Source organism: Podarcis vaucheri (assembly GCF_965113315.1).
Source record: "Podarcis vaucheri genome assembly, chromosome: 10".
Lineage (NCBI taxonomy): Eukaryota > Metazoa > Chordata > Lepidosauria > Squamata > Lacertidae > Podarcis > Podarcis vaucheri.
Window position 1 is genome coordinate 33,845,642 of NC_138748.1, and position 24,638 is coordinate 33,870,279.

The 24,638-nt window shown below is 41.8% G+C and overlaps 2 protein-coding genes across 4 annotated transcripts in view; both read left to right on the forward strand.

Annotated features, from left to right (window-relative positions):
- The window catches only part of OTOGL (otogelin like), an 86,880-nt gene extending 68,873 nt beyond the window's left edge, over nt 1-18,007 (forward strand). The window contains exons 47-57 of the mRNA XM_082241158.1: nt 4,571-4,672; nt 4,856-4,960; nt 5,060-5,100; nt 6,687-6,750; nt 7,448-7,626; nt 9,256-9,360; nt 11,023-11,142; nt 12,002-12,047; nt 14,471-14,542; nt 15,700-15,779; nt 17,291-18,007. Of these exons, the coding sequence (XP_082097284.1) occupies nt 4,571-4,672; nt 4,856-4,960; nt 5,060-5,100; nt 6,687-6,750; nt 7,448-7,626; nt 9,256-9,360; nt 11,023-11,142; nt 12,002-12,047; nt 14,471-14,542; nt 15,700-15,779; nt 17,291-17,491 (1,115 nt within the window). The 3' untranslated portion in view covers nt 17,492-18,007. The remainder of the gene's footprint in view (nt 1-4,570; nt 4,673-4,855; nt 4,961-5,059; nt 5,101-6,686; nt 6,751-7,447; nt 7,627-9,255; nt 9,361-11,022; nt 11,143-12,001; nt 12,048-14,470; nt 14,543-15,699; nt 15,780-17,290) is intronic.
- Nucleotides 18,008-22,480: 4,473 nt separating this feature from the next.
- The window catches only part of PTPRQ (protein tyrosine phosphatase receptor type Q), a 105,329-nt gene continuing 103,171 nt past the window's right edge, over nt 22,481-24,638 (forward strand). Inside the window, exons 1-3 of one of the 3 annotated variants that reach the window (XM_082240929.1) lie at nt 22,481-22,506; nt 22,994-23,094; nt 23,969-24,106. In XM_082240929.1, coding sequence (XP_082097055.1) covers nt 23,047-23,094; nt 23,969-24,106 — 186 coding nt within the window. In that variant the 5' untranslated portion in view covers nt 22,481-22,506; nt 22,994-23,046. The remainder of the gene's footprint in view (nt 22,507-22,993; nt 23,095-23,968; nt 24,107-24,638) is intronic. The other 2 variants (XM_082240930.1, XM_082240928.1) reach the window with 2 other exon arrangements.

Below are 24,638 nucleotides of genomic sequence, written 5' to 3' on the forward strand. Positions count from 1 at the left end.
TGATTAGCCAAAAAGGGGCTCATCCCCGTGGACACGTTCTCTGCATTGTTGTAGGCAAATTCTGCCAACGCCAGCTTCTACACCCAATCATTCTCTCTGTCATTCACATAACACCTCAAATATTGCTGGAGGACACCATTAGCTCTTTCCGCCTGCCCGTTGGTTTCTGGATGACGGGCAGTTGAGAAATTCACCTCTACATGCAATAAGCTCATGAGCTTCCTCCAGAACCTGGAAGTAAATTGTTTCCCTCGGTCAGAAACCACCCTCAAGGGGGCGCCATGCAGCCTAAACACATTTTCCACAAACAATTTAGCGGTTTCTTCCGCTGTGACCGCATGTGAGCAGGCTATAAAGTGGGCCATCTTGGTTAACAGGTCTACCACAACCATGATGGCTGTTTTCCCTCTGGACCTTGGCAGATCAGTCATGAAATCTATTGCCACTGCCTCCCATGGCCTTTCCGGCGTGGGTAGTGGTTCTAATAAACCTGCCGGTGCCCGCCTCTCCCCCTTGGCTCGTTGGCATTGGTCACACCCTCTCACATACTCCCGCACATCTTCCCTGACCTTGGGCCACCAGAATTCCCTGGTAACCAGCCACATGGTTTTGTGTTGCCCAAAATGCCCTGCTGTGGGGCTATCGTGCAGTTGCTTGAGTACCTTTTCCCTCAATTCCCCTTCAGGTATATATAACGCTCCCTTGTAGTACAACGCCCCGTTTCTCTCCTCAAAACCCCCGGGTTTGTCTCCCTCCCTCCTGAGACCCCTGAGTTTGTCCTGGGCGTATTCATCCTGCACCGTTCCCTCTACCAGTTCCCTTTGCCCCACCAATGCCGCCCCACACACCCAGCGGTCCTCGGGAATGACATGGGTCTCTTCGGGTGCACCCTCCCCCTCCAAATATTCAGGTTTGCGTGAGAGAGCGTCCGCCCTAACGTTCTCTGGGCCTGGCACGTAACAAATCTCAAAGTTAAATTTGGAGAACTCCTGGGCCCATCTCAACTGCCGTTGGTTGAGCACTCGCGCAGTTCTCCAATACTCTAGATTCTTATGGTCCGTGCACACTTGCACCTTATGTTGTGCACCAATTAGCAGGTGCCTCCATCTCCGGAAAGCCTCATGAATCGCAAGAAGTTCCCGGTCGTACACCATGTAGTTCCTCTCGGATTTGTTCAGCTTTCGCGAAAAGAAGGCACACGGTCGCCACTCTGACTCCTCCTTCCCCGGCTGCAGAAGAAGCACCGCCCCTATGGCTCTGTCAGAAGCGTCTGTTTCGACCCTCAGCTTTTTTTGTAAATCCACATGCAGAAGTTGTTCATCAGAGGCGAAGGCCCTTTTCAGTTCCTCAAACGCTCGCTCCGCCTCCCCCGTCCAAACAAACTTCTTTTTACTGCTGAGACAGTCCGTGATGGGCGCCGTCAGGTGGGCGAAGTTTCGGATGAACTTACGATAAAAGTTTCCAAACCCTAGGAACCTCTGCACATCCTTCTTGGTTTTGGGTGTTTTCCATTCCAGCACTGCTTGAACCTTGCCGGGGTCCATGGCCAACCCCTTGTCTGACAAGCGGTACCCCAGGAATTCCACCTCCTTGGTATGAAACTGACACTTCTCCAGTTTCACCCACAGCCTGTTGGCTTGCAGCCTGCTCAACACTTCTCTGACGTCTCTCACATGTTGCTCCTCATTCTCCGAATACACCAACACGTCATCTAAGAAGGCCACGCAATTCTTGTAGAGCAAAGGCCCCAGTACGTGGTTCATGAAGGCTTGAAAACACGCGGAGCCTGTTTGTAATCCAAAAGGCATAACGAGGTATTCAAATGCCCCCAAAGGGGTGAACATGGTGGTCTTCCATTCATCCCCTTTCCTTATACGTATCAGGTTGTACGCCCCCCTTAGGTCCAGCTTTGTAAAAATCTTTCCTTTCCGCACCCTGGTCAAAATATCATCAATCCTGGGCATAGGAAAAGCCGCCGGCTCTGTCACTGCATTTAACTGCCGGAAATCACATACAAGTCTCGGCTTGTCCGTGTGCTTTTTATCCACAAAAAACACTGGGCTACCCCCCGCTGCCTTGGACTCTCTGATGAAGCCTCTCTTCAGGTTCTTGTCAATGAACTCTCGCAACTGCTGCATTTCCCTGTCTGACATGGCATACAACTTGCCTACAGGAAGCTGTGCTCCAGGGAGTAAATTGATCTGGCAATCAAAGGGCCTATGCGGGGGTAGTTGGTCAGCTTCCTTCTCGCTGAACACGTCGCTGAGATCAGCATACTGTGGTGGCACCTTCCCCTTCTCCATTACTTCAGTCCCTGCCAGGGTGGCTTGGGCCCCTGCTGACCCCTTTTCCCCCCTGCAGTGTTCTAAGCAATGTGCTGAACCGAAGGAAACCACTCTTTGATGCCAGCCCACCAGCGGATCATGTAGGGCTAGCCAGCTCATTCCCAAAATAATGGGAGCGCCTCCCAAGGTGGCCACATTAAACGCTATCAGTTCTGTGTGCCTTGCCACCCTCATTATCATTGGGACGGTCTGCAAGCTGACTCCTCCTCCCAACAGTTCCCTGCCATCGATCGTGGTCACCTGCAGGGGGTTGCTTAAAGGGATAGTCTGTATCTGGTGTTCAGCAGCAAACTCCTTGCTCATAAAATTGCAGGAGCTGCCTGAGTCCAACAGCGCCTTTATTTTTAGGGGGTGTCCATTTTGCAGCTCTAGCGACAGTTCAATCACTAGAGCAGGTCGAGGAGCTTCTGGCATGGGCACTTTCACTGCTCTTTGGCCTGGCTGCAGTGCCCTGACGGTGGCAACCAGGCGTTGGCTTTTACATGCTCCGTTTCTCCCTGCTCTCCCCCCTCAACAGCTCCCACCATCCCTTGCCATTCCTTCCTCTGGGGGCAGACTCTGGCAAAGTGGCCTGGCTGTTGGCAGAGATAGCATTTCCGGGCTCCTTTTCCCTCCTTCTTAGCCCCCTCACTGGGCTTTGAAACTGCGCGCGCGCGGGCTGTTCCGATTTCCATCGGCTCTGCCGGCGGGAAAGCTGGCTCAGGAATGTCTGGAATGCGGAACTCCTTCCAACGTTCCCCTCTCCCTTCCCGCCTCTCCAAGGCTCTTGCCTCCTGGCGCGCTCCAATGGTCAGCGCAGATTTGGTCAGCTGATCCATAGACACCGCCCTGGGGCTCCGGGACAGCTCGTCTTTCACAGCCGAAGAAAGACCTTCTTCAAATAGCATCTGAATGGGTGCCGCCAATAAATCCCACCCCAATCTGTGAATCAGCATGGTAAATTCAGTCCAGTACTCACGGACAGATCTGCTTCCCTGCTTGCAAGCCATTAGCTGTCTGCGCACCACCCCTTCCTCAATATCGCTGGAAAACATGATATCCATTGCATGAAAGAACTTCATAGTGTCCTTTAGGATATCATTGTGCGTTGCCATCAGGGGTCGAACCCAGTCTCGCGCCCCCTTCTCAAGATGCCCAATTACGAAAGCAACTCGCGATTCCTCATCAGGGAACTCATCAAACTGCACATTAAGGGCATATTGCATCTCTGTCCTAAAGGCATGGTAATCCTTGGGGTCCCCCCCAAACTTCTGCACCAATCCTGGTACCTTTCTGGGGAACTGAGTGGTTCTCCCCTTTTTGTCTGCATCCTGAGCCCTTCTCTCCTCGAGCCTCGCCGTCTGCAGCGCAAGTTGGACCTCCAGAGCTTGATACCTTTCTTCCAAGCTTGGACCAGCTCCAACCCCTGCCTCTCCGGTTCCGGCTGGGTTGCTCATGATGCTTTCTCCTGCACAGGCAGCGTACAGAGACTGTCAGACTGCTGTCAGGTGATGATTAGCTGCTTGTGCTTAAAATTGTGCCCCCTCAGAGTTTGTGCGGCTCCACAAACCTCTGTGTGTGACAGAGCTCCTCAGACATGTCTGCTCTAGTCACTAGTAGAGTCTGACAGTGGCTGCCTGCGGAAACGTTTCCAGCAAAGAAGCTCCTTAACGGAAACGCGTCTCCTGGACTCACGACGTGGCAGCTTCCGGCGAAGAATGGGTCTCCCTACAGTTGCTTCTGACACCTCCCCGCTATTTTCGCTGGACGTGTCTCTCACCCCTTTCTCTCCCCTGCTGTTTCCTGCCTGGGCTGCTGCGTCTCTCTCAGCATTACTGAGATCCTCCTCCAGAGACCCCTCGCTCCCCCTGCTGGTCCCTGCTTTGGCTGCTGACTCTCTCCCAGTCTCTGGGAGCCCTACCAACTCCCTTTCCTCTGATGTCAGTTCCCTGACAAAGAGGAACACAAATCTAAATAAAATAAATTTATAAAAGTTGTTTTATACATTTGTATGTCAGTGTAGATTTGAGGTACCTGCAAAATTCATCTGATTTCTCTCAGCTGTACATTGACTGTATCTAGGAATTAAGTGTAGATTTGGTGAAATCTAACAAAATGAAGAGTGACCCAATGCTATGGTTCGCCTCAGTATCAAGTTAACATTAGATCTCTACAATACCACAGCTGTATAAGTTTTAACCTATATATATGTTTTAACTGGATGTTTGATTTATTTACTCCTGCAGTTTGTGAATCCTGCATTGAACCTATTCCGTTATGCAATGAAGGGGAAATTCTCACTGTAGATCTTAGCTCCACACATTATTGTTGCCCTCGTTACCACTGTGGTAAGGTCTGCTTTGTTAATATATCTTGGGTTAATATGATCGCTTCTATTACCATTCAATTACTACTGCAGTTACCAGGCAGTGGTATCAGTGTGGGACCTGGCAACTCTTTATTTGTTGATGTTTTACTAATGCTAATCTTTTTTCTTTTTCTTTTTAATTACGTCACTTCTCTTCCTGCAGTCTGTGATGAGAATCACTGTCACTTACCTCTTCTGAACTGTTCTGCTGAAATGAAGCTGGCGAAGAAGAGAATAACTGGGCAGTGCTGTCCAGACTGGAATTGTGGTATCTGCGTTTTATTTTTATCAATAATTATTTGAGTAAGCAACGTAGGGCCACTTTTCCCACTGACTGATCCTTCTCTCTCTGTCCTTCTCTCCTCAGAATGTGACTGTGAAAGTGCTACTATCCCATCTTGTAAAGTGGTAAGGCATGTTTGTCTTGGAGGCAGTTTAGTAACATATATAACGTTTCAGCTTTTTAGTGGAGAACAGCAATATCTCAAGGATGATATCAACTCTTTAGCTTCCTCCATAAAGCTAAACTTGGTCACACATATTTCAAGCACTGCTATTTCTCATTAATCTGACTAATATTTTTTTAAAAAACAACAACACTTAAGCCACAAAGTGTTAATTATTTGTTCCGAGTCACTGCCTTTATAAATAAGCAAAGGTCGATGGATATTAATGTATTATTATGAATACATAGTTGGTATTTGGGGAAGGGGTATGTTTGTTTTGCTGTTTTTATTCTGGTTTGTTAGCCACCTTGAGTCTCTTTGGAGAAATAGATGGGATGGGAAAAATTAAATAAATAAAATTAAAAATTTGAAGATTCTTACTTTGAGGCATTTTTTTTAGTCTGTTCTACTATCATATTCTGTTCTAACACATGTTCTATATCTGTTCTGCCATCATCAGTCATAGGTATGCAGAAACTATATAAGATATGTGAAGGATAAGATTGTACCTAAGTCTGTGTATGACTTAATTGGATATCGCCCTATGATTTTAAATATTATCCTGTTTCAGTTTGCCAACACACACTGAAATGTACGAGCTTCTTTATTATCTGCAAGAATGTAGACTTGTTCTGAAACGTATATACACTTTAAATTATGTCGACTTTTGTAATATGTGAGCTTTCAAACAAACCGCTTTCCTTCCATTTTTCTAGCTTTGCTTAAACAAATATTTCCCGTGACCTGGAAAATGTCTAATTGAAAATTCCTATCTATCACAGTGTGATAAAACGTTGATTTGTCTGTTATACCCTTCCTAAATAATATAAAGAGTGTGGTGCATAGTTCAATGTGGTAGATGCTTTATTGTGTGCCTAATATTGCCATTAATTCTAAAACCATGACGGTATGAGGAAAGCAAAGAAGTGACCTGATTAAAAATATAGAGTGGTACCTCAGGTTACCAGCTTAATTGCTTCTGGAAGTCCATTCTTAACCCGAAACGTTCTTAACCCGAGGTGCAGATTCCCTACATAGGACTTCCGCAGCCTCGGAAGCGGATTGTGTTCATATCCTGGGGCCAAGTTCACAACCCGGAACTCCTACTTCCAGGTTTGTGGAGTTCGTAACCTGAAGTGTTCGTAAGCAGGACAGTTCGTAACCTGAGGTACCACTGTATATTCTGTAGTGTTTTTTAAAAGGGGTCTATGGGGCTGTTATGAGGGATCAGGGAGGGCATTGCTGAGCATTTGCCAAGGCCTGCTCCATCTCAGGGAAACCTGCAACATTCTAAAAAAGTCACTTTTCACCTGCCTTCTCTGAGTATATAAGCAGTGACAGGAAAGAGCAGCAGCCTGCAAGTACTTTGCCCTCTTCTGCTTGGTTTTTTTCCTGAGGAATAAAGAAATCCTCTTGCTTTTGTTAACTTGCGCATGTAACTGTGCAAGTTTGTTTATCAGAAGCTAGTTTTCTCGGTCTCATAGATGAAAATGCATGTGCATATATTTGGACACACATGACACAGCAACATCATTTTTCATATCACAGGGAGAAGTTCAGAGAATAGATGGCAACGTTTCCAGCACGTGTGGCTGCTCGCAGTACACCTGTGGTATGTTGTGTGTGTGTGTATACACAATATTATCAAGATCCAATATTGTCAATATCTGTTTTTAATAGATACATACATATGTTTGGCAGCAAACCCCATAAATCTTCTAATCTTAAAATTCTCACTGAATTCTTGGCATGCAATTAAAGAATTGCATTCAAATGCAGTTAAATCGAGAAAGGGGCTACCTGATGGAATAGAAATATTTCATACTCTCTAGCTTTATATCAGCCATGTTTCTCAAGGCTATTACATCATACATTGTTGATATGGCAAGATAAATCCTGTTCTTTTTATATCTGACTTTGAACCAAAAAATAAAATATAAATTTAATTAATTGATATAAACTTAATTAAAATTAGATACAAAGCTACTTCTGTATAGTGTGAAAAGCATAATCATTGAAGGCCTATCTTTTACTGAAAGCAGAGACATTCTGAATTTTTAAGTAAAATCGTGGTCTGAATTTATTTCCCTCATAACTACAAACATTCCAGGGGATTTAGCAATGATAGACTTGATAGAATACCAGGATTATGTGGGGTTTTTTTTGTTGTGTGTGCACATATAGAAATACATAAATTTTCTGTGTCAGATAGAGACTCCAATGCTTTTTAAAGGTAGTGGATTTCTACAGGTTTATCACTTCTTGTACATTCAACATTTTTAACACAACTATTTCATTTTTTATATTAGAAAAGGATAGTGTCTGTGTATTCCAAGAAGTCACCATATTGAGCCCTGGTCAGTCCATGATTCAATATTTGGATGAAGATCATTGTTACATAGCAAGATGTTCACAGGAAAAAGACCCTAGCACAGGATTTCATGCCATGGATCTGATCGTAGTTAACTGTTCCCAAAAATGTGAAGCTGTAAGTATTGCTAAAATGTGAGGGTGAAGTCATTTGTGAATATAATCTATAAGGATGTGGGTGTTCTTTAAATTTACTCCAAAAAATTGTAGTCAGAGTCATGTACAGATGTTCTAAGTTTTGCTTCAACAATATATTCGTTATTGCTTGAAAAACTTTGAACTAATGCAGGCTTCCTCAAACTCAGCCCTCCAAATGTTTTTGGCCTACAACTCCCATGATCGCTAACTAGCAGGACCAGTGGTCAGGGATGATGGGAATTGTAGTCTCAAAACATCTGGAGGGCCGAGTTTGAGGAAGCCTAAACTAATGAGTTGGATTCAATGCTTCCATTCCTCTGATGGAAACTCCTCCACTTAGTGAAATGAAATATTTGGGTCCAGTACAGTGACTGGGAAAGACTTGTCTGAAGAGAGCCACTGCTAGATGGACCAATGCTCTGACTGCATTCAGCACAGCTTCCTTTGTTCCTTTGGTGAGATATTGCCAGGGGCGTAGTTAGCTGCTCTGGCACCCAGAGCAGCGGGAGTGGGGCGATCTGCCCACAGGCTACTGCGATGATCTGCGCATGGAGGCGCTGCGGCAATCCTCCCGGGGGGGGGGGGCGGCGCAGCAAGGCAAGCTGCTCATGGAGTCCACCTGGTGGATGCAAGCCCCACGGTGTCGTTTCAGGCAGCAAGGGGCCCCAAGCCACCGCATCACTCCCAGGAACAACTCATGGCTTGGGTGCACTGCAGGCCAGGCCCCGTAGTAAGTGCTGACCCCCATGGTGTGCCATTTTGTCATCCCCCCCCCCAAGGATGACACCTGGGGTGGACCGCACCCCCTGTACCCCTCTTCCTATGTCCCTGGATATTGCACAGGTCAACTTTGCCTTTTTGTCAGGTGCTGTAGTCTGAACCACTGAGCCTCTTGGGCTTGCCGATCAGAAGGTTGGCGGTTTGAATCCTCATAATGGTGTGAGCTCCCGTTGCTCTCTCCCAGCTCCTGCCAATCTAGCAGTTTGAAAGCACATCAGTGCAAGTTGTGGTGGGAAGGTAAACAGCATTTCTGTGCGCTCTGATTTCCGCCATGGTGTTCTGTTGTGCCAGAAGCGGTTTAGTCATGCTGGCCACATGACCTGGAAAGCTGTCTGTGGACAAATGCCTGCTCTCTCAGTCTGAAAGCAAGATGAGTGCTGCACCCCGTAGTTGCCCTTGACTGGACTTAACCGTCCTTTTTCACTTGCCATTGAGCAGGATAGTTTTAGGCCTGCACGATGAGACCACTGGAATAAATCCTTTTTCTTGGAACAGTGGCATCCTTTCTGCACCTCTCTCCTTATTTACTTATCTTAGGCAGAGGCCTCCTGGACTGTGGGTAGGAGAGCAAAATCAGATTTAGTGTGTAAATTGTATGAGAAAGCTTTTCCTCTCATTTGGTCTAAGGGCTGGTGGCAGTAGTTACAAGGTGGCAACCTGTTCACAGCAATGACATGGGAACAAAGAAACACACAGAAAACCATAATATCAATATTTTGCTATCATAACACATTAAATCCATGACATGGTTGTAGTTATTAGTATGTATTTGAAAATAATGCTTTTAATATTATCCTTTTTAAACAGAAAATATATATCTTTTTAACAGCACCAGGTATATGTCCCATCTCCTAGTCAACACGCTTGTTGTGGTTCCTGCATAAATGTGTCCTGTATTTTCTATTCTGGCAACGGAACCTCAGTCATTTATGAAGTAAGTCCTCTGGAAAAGCTGAAAAAATAGACTATATTATCAGAATTCAGACTATGTTGTCTTTAATTTATAAAAATTATTAAATTCTATAGAAGTTGTTCCACATATTCCTACTCTTGATTCAAACTTTCTTTGGTTGGAAGCCACCTTGAATATTTGGTACATTGTGTCCATGTGGGCATCATCACAAGCCAGAAAATAGTTAGGGCTGCCACTCGCACAAACTCTTGAGTAAGTCAGGTGATGTCTAGGCACATTTGACCCAAAACACTATACTGTAAATAATTGAAAATCTAATGTGTAGGACCTGAACACAACAATTCAACAGCAGCAGCTCTTTCAGACCTCTTGGTACCAAATTGTTGTTCTAAAATTATGGTCCAGATCTTTATGGGGTTTTTCATCCAACAACACCGCCTCCCTTCTTACTTCACATGAGGTAAAAAACAGCATAAACCCTGGATGCTTTCAGGCAACCTGTATTTTCAACAAAAAATGGACTTTTAACTTACTGCATTTGCCTTGGTTGTTTGTGTGAGTTACATTGTAATGGCCATAGCTACAAACAATTAAAACATCTGACCAAAAAATCCAAACAAACCTGTAAGAGGCCAGAAAGAAGCTATCTCCTCTCAGTTGCACATTCTGCTTTGTAAGTCAGTTTAAACCTGAGTTTCCCCATTTAGATGTCACAGGAAATTAACATGCCATGTATACAAACACAGGGGCAGGGCAAGGAGGGAGTGGATCAACCCTGTTACATCTTAACTGAGCCAACAATAAAAAATATTGGACGCAAACTACAGCATGATGTCTTAGTTTGAAGTGGATGTGCAAACTATGTTGCATCTTAACTGTGATTGAGTACGGTCATACCTTGGATCTCAAATGCCTTAGCTCCCAAACAAATCAACTCCGGAACGATCTAAACCCAGAAGTGAGTGTTCCAGTTTTCGAACGATTTTTGGAAGCCGAACATCCAGCACAGCTTCTGCAGCTTCCAATTGGCTGCAGGACTCTCTTGCAGCCAATCGGAAGCTGTGCCTTGGTTTTCGAATAGTTCCGGGAGTCGAATGGACTCCCAGAACACATTCTGTTCGAGAACCAAGGTACCACTGTATTGCACTGGAACTGAGCAAATCACGGTTAAAGCAGCCTCTATGCCTGCCTCATAGCAAGGTAAGAAGCAAGAGTTCTGGTAAGTTGTTATATGTGCACTCTCAAGGCAGGGCTTTATAAGCTTAGTTATGGCTCTATTCCAGGCATAGGCAAACTCTGGCTACACTGTTTGAGACTACAGTTCCCATCATCCCTAGCTACCAGGACCAGTGGTTAGGGATGATGAGAATTGTAGTCCCAAACATCTGGAGGGCCAGTGTTTGCCTATGCCTGCTCTATTCTAAGCCTGGGAATCCCCAAGTGGTGTGAAGGCAACAAACAATGGTGAGGGCTAACAGGAGCTACCCCTCTTGGAAACTGTGGCCTTTGAGAAACAGGAAAGTGTTGTTATTGCAGTGAAGATGGTTAATATGGTTTTTCTCAGAAAACATTGATTGTGGTCAGTTCCGTAGCCATTAAACCCTAATGTCAAGTAAATGTTCCTGTGGTCTTTTAATCAGTTCTTTTCTCCAGAAGAATAACCTTTGATCTCTTACTTTATAGGAAGGAAGCACATGGGACTCAAACTGCACTAAATATGAATGCACAAAGACTGGTGGTGGTGCAATAGTGCTTGGCTCCAGTGTGGTTTGCCCACCCTTTAATGAGACTGAGTGCACAAAGGTTTGTAATCCTATACATATTGTATACAAATGAGGAAATATATGAAATAACATTTTTCTCAAGCATGCAATCCACTTGTAATTGTTTAATATAGAGAAAATGTCTACATTTCAGTGTTTTCATTCATCTTTTTTTTCTGAATCATGCCAGACGGCAAATAATATCTTACTTACATAAAGTCTTATTTACATAAATGGAAATGTCATCATCTGGAGTCCATGAACTTTCTGGTGCAAATGTGGGCGGTTCTGCATGAATGCTTGTGGATCTGCTTCTTTCATTGAAATGAATACATCAGAACTGATTCTAATCAGTGGATTAGAATAAACGTGGCTAATGCAAAGGTTCACGGTCTTCAGATTTTGTGACTTGCACTGTGTCTGCTCAGAAGAAAACCCAATTGCGTTAATTGGGACTTACTCCAAGATGAATGTGATAAGGATTGCATGTTAAGGATTCTTAACATGAAAGTTATACTGGAGTGCCAAAGGTAGAGCTGCCATACTGCCAGAATTTCCCAGACATAGCTGGGATTTGCCCACCAAAAATTGCGTCCAGAGCTGCCATACTGCCAGAATTTCCCAGACATAGCTGGGATTTGCCCACCAAAAATTGCGTCCAGGCGGAATTTCCAAAAATTGGAAAAAATGTCCGGGGAAACCCAGCTGTATGGCAACCCATGTCGGAAGTATAGATTTTGTGGCAAATTTCATATTAAAAAAAATAGCTCAAAAACTTTTTGAAATATGACAACCCTATCAAAGATTAGTTATCCCTGGTTTACAAGAGTCATTCAGACTTATCAAGATGTTCCTTTGGGCACAGTCTGTTTTGAAATATTCTTTTTTTATTTTCCCAGAATGGAGGCACTATAGAGACATATAATGATGGCTGCTGCAGGACGTGTAAGTGGAACAAAAGCTGCATTCAGTGCTAGTTGTATGCTAGTTTGGCTTTGGTTTTGGATAGCTGTGTGTGTTTTTCACTCCTTTTAAGTGGGACATGTGGAAATAAAAAAGCATGCCATCCCAAATCATGTAATGTATGTGTAGTCTTAACAAATGTCATTGACAAGCCTTGCTTTATATGGCTGCTCACATGGTGATTTTGGTTGTGTTTTTTTTGGTTAAACTTTTTTTCTTCTGGAGTATAACCAAATCTCACCAAATATAGCAATGGGTGAAACTAAAAGCTACTTTATATTTTTAATAAATGAGGTTATATATACATAGATAGATAGATAGATAGATAGATAGATATAGATATAGATATTTGCCTAGATTGTTCCAGAACAATTCATGCACACATGTTTGAAATAAAAGTTTTTTAAAAATAGAGAATTGATTTGTAACTTAGCGTGATGGTGGTTTTAGGTTCTCCTGTTATGTGTTCTATAGGAATAAATGTTTTTCGTCTTCAGTCCAAGTCCATATATAACAAGATATTTAAGTGAGCAAAATTATGCATAAAGACTTTTTAAAAAGAGGCAATTTCCCTTGTAAAAAGTTATGTATCAAATTGTAATGTGCAAATGCACATTTGCACAAAATATTGTATGGCATATTCCAATTTCAGGATCAAAAAGGTCTCTGTGACATGAATTAGCACATCCGGATAGTGAAGGACATTGTACAAGTGGGTTCTCTTTTGACAGTTCCCCCTAGGCTTATTTTGCAGTGACCTAAACATTTCAAAACTTTGATAGCCAATGGGAACTTAGCAGTGCAATATGACTTTTCACAGGCCTCATTCACATACCACATTAAACCATAGTTCAAAAGCAAACAATGTTTAATGTGAATATGAAGAATATGAACTGTACCAATATGAGGAATTGTAGACATTTTAACTGAGAAGGAAGAACAAACTTTCAACACCTGCATGGGCTCTAGTAAGAACAGAATTGGGGGCATCACAAACAACTCTAAGTGAAGCACTAAAGAAATACAAAGCAAGCTACACAGATTGGTGGTTCCTAACATCTTTACAAAGGGAAAGATGTTTGTTTTTTATATTCCTTGGGAAGTCTTTCATGCTGCAGTTCACTCAAGCAGACTGAAATGTAGTCAGACCAACAGGAGATGCATTTCATGATCTCCTAGAAAACCAGCCTCTAACAATTTGCCAAATGTCTTGGGAACTTCTGTTCCGTGCAGCTGCCTTTCGGTTTCTTTAGGATGTGGAAAGCACTTCTTGCTTGTGCCTGGAGGCCCCCCCCAAAAAAAATTCCTTTGCATATAGGCCACACTCACACCTCTTTTCATTTGAAAACATAATAGTGCCTGAAGGCATGTATCTGCATACACGTGTTCAGGGCATCTGGTATGGGCCCTGCATATATAATGACTAAAGCCCTAGATATGGCTTTGGCTAAAGAGATCACTGTTTTGAGTGAGTCTGCACCTGGCCACGCCCTTAAATAAGCTAGGCATGGACTGATCGCAGCCCCTATGATTGGCTAAGTGGGCATTGGCCACCTTTACCTAGGAGCCCGACATGGTTGGAGGTGGGCAGTGCCAGGTGACCATCACCTCCCCTAGCCGTGTCGGAAGATAGTGGCTTCCTAATGGCCGCCCACCTGGAGTTCCAGGTGAGCGAATATTTTGAGTGACAGACATTAGGAAAAATATTAAGGAGAATTGTTCTGCTATGTAGATAACCAACGCTGATTAAGCTCTTGATGAAGCCACATCTTTCTCTTTCTCCATTCACTATATGTAGCAGACGAGTTCAGTGTACATGACTCAATGTATCTTCAGGGTATTATGAAAACTCCGTAGCTTTTGCAGAATTCCATAGTCTTAGGAAAGGCATTGTTATACTTCAGAACCATTGGCTGAAATGGCTTCTAAGAACAAAAAAATGCAACAAAATTAAATGCTATTTTACATGCTAATAGAGAATGTTTATATATATATATAAAAAACTAAAAGCATGTGCTTTCTTTGGTAAAGCAGTTTAAAAGTCAGCTCCAAGTATAGCTTGCGGCTCCTTGGGTTTTAACGGGAACCAATAATCTTCATTTTAACAGGAGAATGATTAAATGCATGCTAAGTGAGTTCATATATTTAATTCTTACCTTGCCAGAGTCATAAGATGCCCCCTAGATTAATTATTTTTAAATCTCTTGTGTGAACATTGTAGTTTTGTTACCCAGGCAAGCACAGGTTGTCAATAATTGAGAAAAATAGGAAGACTTTTTTCCTATTTTTCAAAAAGAAAAAAAAAAGAAATTACAGTTGGCAGTGTAAGAATTAATACAATGTTATTCTTGTAAAAATATGTTTTTATATTACAAAAAACCTTATGTTCCCAATAATTCTGCCAGGTTCTGGACGGGGTGTATTACCCTTTGCCATTAGCCCCGTAGTCTCTACTGATAGTATTAATTGTGAACCAGGTATTACTATTTTTAATAATGTATTTTCTTTCCTTTAAAAATTGTTAAAATGTTAATATTCTTTATAGAGATGTTGTTGATATGCTTCTGTGACTCAGTGTTTCCAGTATTTATTAGATGACATTACACACCTTACTTAGTTCATTGCTTATCGCTTTGCAGAATCAGAATATTTGGGCCATTATTATTTTTTAAAAAGAAAATTGCTGAGGCTTTTTCTTTCCTAACTAAAGAGCCACCTTGCAGTAATGGCTGTCACAGTGCTGTGCTAGGAAGCAATTAAGTGGTGACTGAGGGAAAGATGTTGCTCTTATTTGTATTGTGAGTTTGTGTTGTGAGGTGGTGGATGCGGGAGCAATTGTGATATAGACACATGCATCTATTGGCCTAGCTGTGTTCACAAAAGGAGGAATATCATAGAACTGTCTTTTAACATTGAAATAATGCTTCAATTCCCATGGCTGATGGAAGCTCCATGATAGTATTGGCACTCCTGTGTAGATTTAGCTGAGAAGATTTCTGTGAACCAGACCTTCAGTAAGTTAGATTTACTGCATCTGGTGCAGTCTGGCTTTCCTTCTTGATTTTTGTAATGCGCATTCAATTTTCAATTTTCATTAGCTTGAGCATCAAATACTAAATGGCAGCCACATTTTTATCCTTGAATCCTCTCAACATATGCAGTGAACATGGGGGTGTTAACAATGGATTCAAAACCTATTTGGAACAATTTGTGACATATATCATGCTTCATCTCTTCCACACAAAACGGATTCTATCAGGAATGTTCCTGCATCACAAACTAATACTGAAGAACTTACTCTTAAGTTAACCCTTAACAAATGCTCATTAAAAGGCCATTGTCCATAGAACCATGAGATAGATTTTAGAAATGCAATATGGCTCCCGAGTTCTCACTTTTGAAACCAGTCCTAGAATCACCTAATGAGAGGCTCCCAGAACTTCTGGACTGATATCTAAGCCTAAGGATGGCAGGTTGGTGGGAAGGATGAACTGCTCTGGAGCACGTCCAAAAGCACCAACACAAACCTAAAGGCCTCTTTGAATCATGGCCTAATGAATGTTATTTTGAAAATTATATTCCAGGTTTAGCAAGTATATATGAGTAAATGGCAGGTTATTTTATTTTCCATTAGGCAAACGGGATGAAAAGATTTGCCAAAAAGTGACCGTCAGAACAACTATAAGGAAACATGACTGCATAAGTCGGAGCCCTGTAAGTACATGTGCCTTAAAGGGGGTATTGGGTTGTTGTTTTAATTTTGAATATGTATTTTGTGGTTTTATATTTTGATTTTATTCTGTGAACTGCCCTGAGACCTCCAGGTATAGGGTGGTATAATAATAATAATAATAATAATAATAATAATAATAATAATATAAAATAAAGGGTACTTCCTTCCAGTCAGTGTGGGTAATAAAACAAGCCAACCATTAAAACACTCAAGGGTAGTGTGCAAAATAAAGACACACCCACACCTACAGACCTAAATAGGACCCACAACTGCCCTAACATCTGGGAAATATCTCACCCTGGCAATGTCCTCCTACTCATACATGTATTTGCAGTTTAATTGCCTCTTCCCAGAGAGAAATGCTGAGCTCTTCTGTTCAGATAAACTGTACACAACGTAATTGCTGACACCAGGCAAAAGCACTGACGTCTATCATTAAATGTCCTCCTATTCTAAATGAAGTGTGCCAATATATAACAGATGCACATAATGTGGTTTAAAAACAAACACCCCCCCTTTGTCTTCTCACAACGTGTATGCCTTTGATGTCATACAGAATAAAATCTCTTTAAGACATCAAGATATAATACCTCTGTTTTGTGAGCTACCAGATAAAAGATAATATATTTCCATGTAAGTATATACAATAAATCATTTACTATAATGTCTCACAAAACAGAGGTATTACATCTTCCCACCCTTAAGGGAGGGATTTCATTTCTATATGTATATATTAATTACAATGTTTTTGAAGTATAGTTGATATATCAAGGTTATAGAGGTACATTTGCAGTTGCAGCTTAACCAATACAAAGGTTAGGGTTGGGCTGAATTCGTTTTTCAAGTTACATGAGTTAATTTGTACAGATAAATGAAACTATCGGAGCAGGGTGCATATTTATATGGCATATTTGGCATGTGAGGCGAGTTCTTTAAGCTCTTCTTTCTCCCGCATCTCCTGGGAATGGATGCATCTCCATGTTTGGCTTGAACAAATGCTTTAGATAAATGTTCTGGGAGGTGAATGGAGACAATACCCTGTCAGGTTGCTGAGCAGAGACCTGCTGGGCACAAATCACCTTCTCTTTCTCTCTCATTTGTGTTTACCTTAGATTGGAGGCACAACAGATGTTTGCTTGAGGGCACATGTGTACTTGTAAGGAGTTGGACTCTGAGCCTCTTATGCTTTAGTTGAGGGAGCTATTCCAACTCTACAATTCTGTGATTCTATCTTTCCCGTGAAGTGAGAAGTGGGGAGTGTAACTTCCCCATTCAGCTCTGAAAACAGCCTGTAGCAACCAGGGGTAACAAGTTACCTATAGATAATGTTCTCTTTTTGGGAAGCAGCCCTGTGAAGTCATTAGATGAGGTGTGCACAAAGTGGACATTCACAAAAAATAAAATAAAATAAAAATAAATTGCTTCCTTCCTCCTCACCCCCAAAGCATCAAGTAACGGATGGTTTCTTGCTTCTTTCTGTCTCTCTTAACAGATTAATGTGGCTTCTTGTGAAGGAAAATGTCCGTCTGCCACAATTTTTAATATCAACATTAATAGCCATTTAAGATTCTGTAAATGCTGTCGTGAAAACGGAGTGCAGAATCTCACCGTGCCACTCTACTGCTCAGGAAATGGCACTGAAATCTTGTATGTCATCCAGGAGCCCACAGACTGTTCATGCCAGTGGAATTAAGATTGTCTGGAATCTTACGGAAGACCATAACCAAACAGGCTATTGTATGTTTATTATTGTATTCAGATTTAATAAATATCTTATTAATATATATACATATTTTCCATCTTTCATAAATATTTTAAAATTGATAGTATTCAGTGTTTTAACGCTACAGCAAAATTGTACATGTTAACATATATGAAAGAATTAGTTCATTTTAGTCATCGACTTAACTTCATTTAGATGTGTGAATTAATCAGTTCATGATAAACAATGTTAATCAAATACACGTCCCTAATGATAACTGGAAACATTTTGTAGCTTATTAGCATGTCTATTGCTATCACTCATTTATACTTACAATTATTGTAAACGTTACACTCCAGTAAAATGTTTGCAATAAATTACTGGCAAACTGGTATTCCTTGTTTCAGTTGTGTCTTTCTGTTTGTTTTCTATCTTCCAGCACACTTTACATTTTGTGTGTTCCTTTTGAACATCCCCAGAAGCTTGTGGCTACTGTTAAAGTGTATCTGAAAACTACTAACTGCTGACATGATTTGATATTTACAGGGTTTAAAAAAGAGCTACAGGTGTTTGTGATATGTCCCTTGGATTAAAAGGTGATACAAAATATATGTATACTTCTGTTAAAGAAGAAAATGCACCTTTACTTTGGGAGGACTGCTATTATTATTTAAACAATTTAAAGATATTATATTACTATTTTGATGAAAATATTTGATAACTTTTTGTTAAAAATATATGTGATTGTTCTGCAATAAAGACTACAGCTTTGGAATAACCTGTATATTGCCTGATACTTTGACAAATAGTATCAGGAGAATTTAAAAATGTGCATTATAATGAAAGTCAAAGAGCATAGTTACTTCTGGAGTTAGTGTCTTATGTAGAATCTGAAAGCTCCTCACTCTGTATTAAAACCAATCTGAGAATTTCAAACAAGCACCTCATCATATTAAATCTTAGTGCAGTCATGAGAAAGAGGTGTTCCACGTCCAATGATGCATATTAGATTTGGGTTAGAGCAAATTGAGATAAACATATGTGAAACTCTGGACTGTGCAAAACTATAGGGGGTTGGACTCGATGGCCCTTGTGGTCTCTTCCAACTCTATGATTCTATGATTCTATGATTCTATTTACAGATACAAATCTGCTGATCTAAGCACATCTTGAGAACCATGGGGCATTATTGAATTGTTAACCTACCTGCAACATCTGAATACCGTGCTTTTGTTACATATCCTATTAAGTAAATAAATATATTTTAAAAGACACTTACATTACTATGAATTATTCCACTGTGTTTGTGTGTTTGAGAGAGAGAGAGAGAGACTGAGAGACAGAGCTAGAGAGGGAAGAAGGAGGTGCTTTGCAGTCCTGCAGTATGCAAACTCTGACTTTTGGCTCTGGCTCTCCTCAAAGCTCCCAACAACAACAACAACAAAAATGTTCCCCATTCCTGGTGTAACCTGTAGCTTGCCCCCTGGTTTTACTTTGTGAATATTTTTAATTAACTCACAATGTTCACTAGAAGCAGTGGAAAACAAAAATATTTTTATTTAAGGAGTATCTCCTTAATTAAGATAAAAAAATGCACCACCCAAGCATAAATAAGTTGCTTTGTTTTTAAAGGAGTATTTATGCTGATTATTGAAGACTGGCCCTCACTTAAAGCTGACACTTGGCAAAAGTTATAATGTATCTGTTTCACGCTCTAGATGATCAGTGAAGGTGACTCTCATTATATGGAGGAAAAGTACTGTTGCACAAGAAAGCCGTATCTATGCTTATCTTCCTTTAAAAACTTATTTCTACGCTGTGTCATCAGTGTTATACCAATCATCTAATACGGCCATGGCCCCAATGCAGGAAATCCTACAAATATACGCAGATACAATATTACTTCCTGCAACATAAACACAGTTTTGGATATATCTGAATTGTATGCAACAAATTGAGACCAAATGTTAAATAATTGCACTGAAATGTATTCAAACAGCAACATAGTTTTTTATTTCTACAGTAAAGCAGAGTTTGTTTCAGCTGCAGGGAGCTGTTTGATATTAAGACATTGTATCACAGTTACTTTGTCATTGTTCTTAAAACTTAGGAACATAAGAAGATCCCAGCCAGATAATACCGGAAGCCCATTTAGTTCAACTCTAGATGAATTATGAACAAGTTAAAAGGGACAGGGACTCCACTTTCTACATCTCCATTCAGAGACCTTTCAATTCATTCCTGTCTGCTTCCTGTTCCTTAACCAGTTACTGACCTGTCCTCTTAAGCTAAGAAGAAGAAGAAGAGTTTGGATTTGATATCCCGCTTTATCACTACCTGAAGGTGTCTCAAAGCAGCTAACATTCTCCTTTCCCTTCCTCCCCCATAACAAACACTCTGTGAGGTGTGTGAGGCTGAGAGACTTCAGAGAAGTGTGACTAGCCCAAGGTCATCCAGCAGCTGCATGTGGAGGAGCGGAGACGTGAACCCGGTTCACCAGATTACGAGTCCACGGCTCTTAACCACTACACCACACTGGCTCTCTATGCTCTGCATTCAGAGACCTTTCAGTTCATTCCTATCTGCTTCCTGTTCCTTAACCAGTTACTGACCTGCCTCTTATGCTAAGCTTTAGGAGTCTTTGCTGAGACTTTATCAGAAGTTTTTTTAAAAGCCCAAGAGCACCATGACAACTGGAAAATCTCTTTCTATGCTTCTTGTCACATTCAAAGAAATCTGAAAGGTTAGCGAGAGGCCTTAACTGCAGAAATTATGCTAGTTCTGCTTCAGCAAGTCTAACATGATTTCCGCCAGTTTTCCAGGGACAAACTGACTTGTTATTTCATGGATCCCCACTAGCTCTCTCTTTAGAAAATTGTGTTAAATGTGGCAACTGATCTTAAGGTCGAGTTGCATATTTTTGTCATAAGACCGGCAATTTCACATCTGAGTTATTTAAGAACGCTCAGGTGGATGCTCTATCCAGACCTGTAGTTAATTTGTCAACTGGGTCTAAAATTTCAACTCTCATCATTATGATTTGCGTTATCTCAATATTTTAAAACAGAAGTTATCAGATTTTGGAATGATCTATACAGGTAATTTCAAAACATTGCAGGAGGCTATAAAGAGGTTTATAAATGTAGTTTTTAATGTGTAAATATCCCCCCTTAAAGTTTGTTGTTGCTGTTTAGTTGTTTAGTCGTGTCAGACTCTTCGTGACCCCATGGACCAGAGCACGCCAGGCACTCCTGTCTTCCACTGCCTCCCACAATTTGGTCAGACTCATGTTTGTAGCTTCGAGAACACTGTCCAACCATCTCGTCCTCTGTTGTCCCCTTCTCCTTGTGCTCTCAGTCTTTCCCAACATCAGGGTCTTTTCTAGGGAGTCTTCTCTTCTCATGAGGTGGCCAAAGTATTGGAGTCTCAGCTTCAGGATCTGTCCTTGCAGTGAGCACTCAGGGCTGATTTCCTTCAGAATGGATAGGTTTGATCTTCTTGCAGTCCATGGGACTCTCAAGAGTCTCCTCCAGCACCATAATTCAAAAGCATCAATTCTTCGGCAATCAGCCTTCTTTATGGTCCAGCTCTCACTTCCATCCATCACTACTGGGAAAACCATAGCTTTAACTATACGGACCTTTGTTGGCAAGGTTTCCCCCTTTCCTTTGGGATGTTGGGCTTAGACTAGATTTGGAAACCAAACAAAAACCCTGCCAGATCAGGTCAAAGGCCTATCTAGCCCAACACTCTATTCTCATAGAGATCAACTAGATCTCTATGGGGAGTCCACAAGCAGCACGAGTGAAACAGCACTGCAATTCCCAGTAACTGCTAGTTCAAAGCACATGACAGAGGTGGCAGAACACATCCATCTGGGTATGAAGGGCAGTATAGAAATGTAATAAATAATAAAATATCTCGGTCTGTAGAGCATGTGACCCTTAATCTCAGGGTCATAGGTTTGACCTCCATTTACAGCAAAAAATTAAAAATTAAAATAAATCCTGCACTGCAGGGAGTTGGACTAGAATGAACCTTGTGGTCCCTCCCAAGTCTACAATTCTATTTTTCTAATACCCCACCTTTCCCCCGAAACGACTTTTGGCTAGTTCAGATGCTCTAGGGTTGGGCTTTTCATGGAAATTGGATAAACCTTTGGTCAACTCAGTTTGAATCCTTGAGTGATGATAGCATGCCATTTTCACTGTCCTTTTCAGTGTGAGGCCATAATGTCCATGAACACCTGTCCACAAAAATGGAAACAATTTTCTTATGGGGTGATCTGGAGCTTCAGGCATCTGGTGAATGAAACTCTATAATTGGTCAGTTTGATTAAATTGGGGGGTATTTTTTTTTTTTTTACAGAAGTCATGCAAATCCAACCCTCCTCTCCCTTCCCTTCAGGTATTCCTCATCTGAAGAGAAATGGATTTCAAGCTTCCATTTCGTTTTCTCCGTGACCCTTGAGCCATTGTGCACCTTGTGGGTCCTCCAGTCTTAAGGCTTTGCTGGGTCGTCTGCATTGTTATTAATGCAAATCTCCTGAATTTTTTTAAAAAAACCCACAACCGAATCCTAACCCCCCCCCAATCTCCCCCAAACAGAATTCCCCCCTTCTTTAAAAATAAGCTGAGCGTTTATAGCTATCCAGGTTCTGTCTATTTCCAAATGCAGTTTGGAGCTCAGGATTCAAATTGGATTCTTAAGGCAAAGTTTTTTAAAGGGGGGGCGGATGAGAGCGCACGTTCCCTATGGACTTGAGAACGAAGGTGTCAAAGCCCCCGCTGCTGCCTCGCCTTCCTTTCCTCCCCTCCTCAAGTTTCCATGGAGACCTCCCCTCCCACGCAGCCCCCGCAGCAGCCTAAAGAAGGGAAAAAGGCGAGAGTCGCCAGAAGTAATTGGACAAGGGGACCTGAAAGCGCGCTCGCCAAGGAAGAGCTGGCCGCGCAGGAGAAGACGGCGGCTGCTCGCCGAAGGCGGCCTTCCCTTCCCTTTGCCAGCAGGTGGGTTCTGCGCAGCTGGGGAGAAGGAGCGCGAAGATTTGAAAAGGGCGTCGGGGAGGAAAGGGAGGGAGGTTTCTTTCGCACGTGCGTTTGGGGGGCTTCCTTCCCCACTCTCCTCTTAGTGCGTAAAAGCGCATGTGAGAACTAAATGGACTGGACAACAAACTATTATAAACACACACACATCCCACTTCTCGCGGTAAGGCAGAAAGATTGCTTCTTTTTGCTGGCAAGTGTGTATAACTGAAAGCTTAGCATCATGGGCTTAGTCAAGGGGCGGGCGGAGAGGCAACTTCCTCTCAAAATCAGTACAAATCTGAGGTTCTGCCCCTCCTAACAGAAGCCTTCCCCCCAAATCCTGGCTACGCCTATGCTTAGCTAATAACAATGCAGTAGATAAAAAAAAGCAATGCAACAGAAATGAAAGCAAGTGGGTGCTGCTATATTAATTATCTTATTTTTCTACGTTTATGCAACCATAATTTAGCTATTGGGATTCTGACCCAAACCAAAATCTGAGAGCCAAAGCAATCGTGCTCTATGGACAACGCGGTTTGGTTACTGATTGTTATACAGTGCGCATTTCAGGTAAGACATCGTGAGCTCTGTTTTATCTAGCTATATTTGTCATGTTTGCATAAAGTGAGCTATTCTTTGATGTTTCAATTACAATAACAAATTGCTTTGTGAATTACAACAAACTATGGTTTGATTTGTTAAACTGCACACATAAAGGGAAAGCTAAGGAGAATTTAAAGATTTTCTGAATGCAGACATTGTCTGCATTATCCCCATCTAAGCTTCACAGCAAACCATTTGGCAAACCTAGCAGTTCGAAAGCACAAAGTGCAAGTAGATAAATAGGTACCGCTCCGGCGGGAAAGTAAAAGGTGTTTTCGTGCACTGCTCTGGTTCACCAGAAGCGGCTTAGTCATGCTGGCCACATGACCCAGAAGCTGTACACCGGCTCCCTCGGCCAATAAAGCGAGATGAGTGCCGTAACCCCAGAGTTGGTCACGACTGGACCTAATGGCCAGGGGTCCCTTTACCTTTACCCTTTTAAAGCAACTCAAAAAGGTCATCAAGTGCCCTCACGTAAGATCTCCTTGCTTTTGGGATGATGTCGTGAGCATGCAGATCTAAGTCCTGCAATGTGCCATTTTCAGGGTGTCCAGTGTCTATACTAAATACTCATGAATGCTCGAAGGTTGTGTATCCCCAAAGATCCTTGCAGATTTGCACATGCCCAGAAATTTAGTTTACTTTCCTAGTCAAAGAAGAACCTCTTGGTAAGATGGCGGTTTAAAGCAGCTGAGCATTGCACTCTAGATAATTTCATAATATGAAGTTAGGTAAATATGAGCTTTGATGACTGCTAAGTGATATGTAACAACAATATATTGTTTCCCCCCAAATATGCAGTTGATTATCGTTTGACATATACTGCATCTTTGCATTGCAGATATCTGGTTGCCTGAAGTGTGGTCAAGTAAAGAAGCCATCTAGAGCTGTTTTCTTGGAGTGGTCAGAGTTTCCTAAAGGGAGGAATCCAGATTTTTATGTTGTAACATATCACCTCACTGATGACTTGGCTCAAAAAGTAGGTCGTATGCTTAGCATCACATACTTTCAGCAGTTACACTAATTTGATTTGATCGCAGGATTTGGTTGAACATGTTTGCTTAAAACATAATGTTGGCAAGGGTGTTTTGGTTGCCTACAGAAAGTTTAAGAGAAAATGGTTAAACTTTGAAAATAAAATTTATGTAATCCTATGGGTTGGAAAAAAGGAAGTCTAAAAAGGGAAGATGTTATAAGGACCCTTCCAATCCACATGGTATTAGGCAGTCTGACCTTTATTTCTCCTGAATATAATAGTAAATGAGTCTGTTGCTGCACTTGCTGGACTCTCTATAGCTCTTTTAGTTATAGACCATTCCAATAGAAATGCCATTTGAATGATTATAACTTGGGTGCTTGTGATAACAACAAAACCATAAAAGAAATTGAAACTACAATAAAAACAAAAACCAGTCAGCAAAACAGAAAGCCTGTACAGTGGTACCTCGGGTTACAGATGCTTCAGGTTACAGACGCTTCAGGTTACAGACTCCGCTAACCCAGAAATAGTA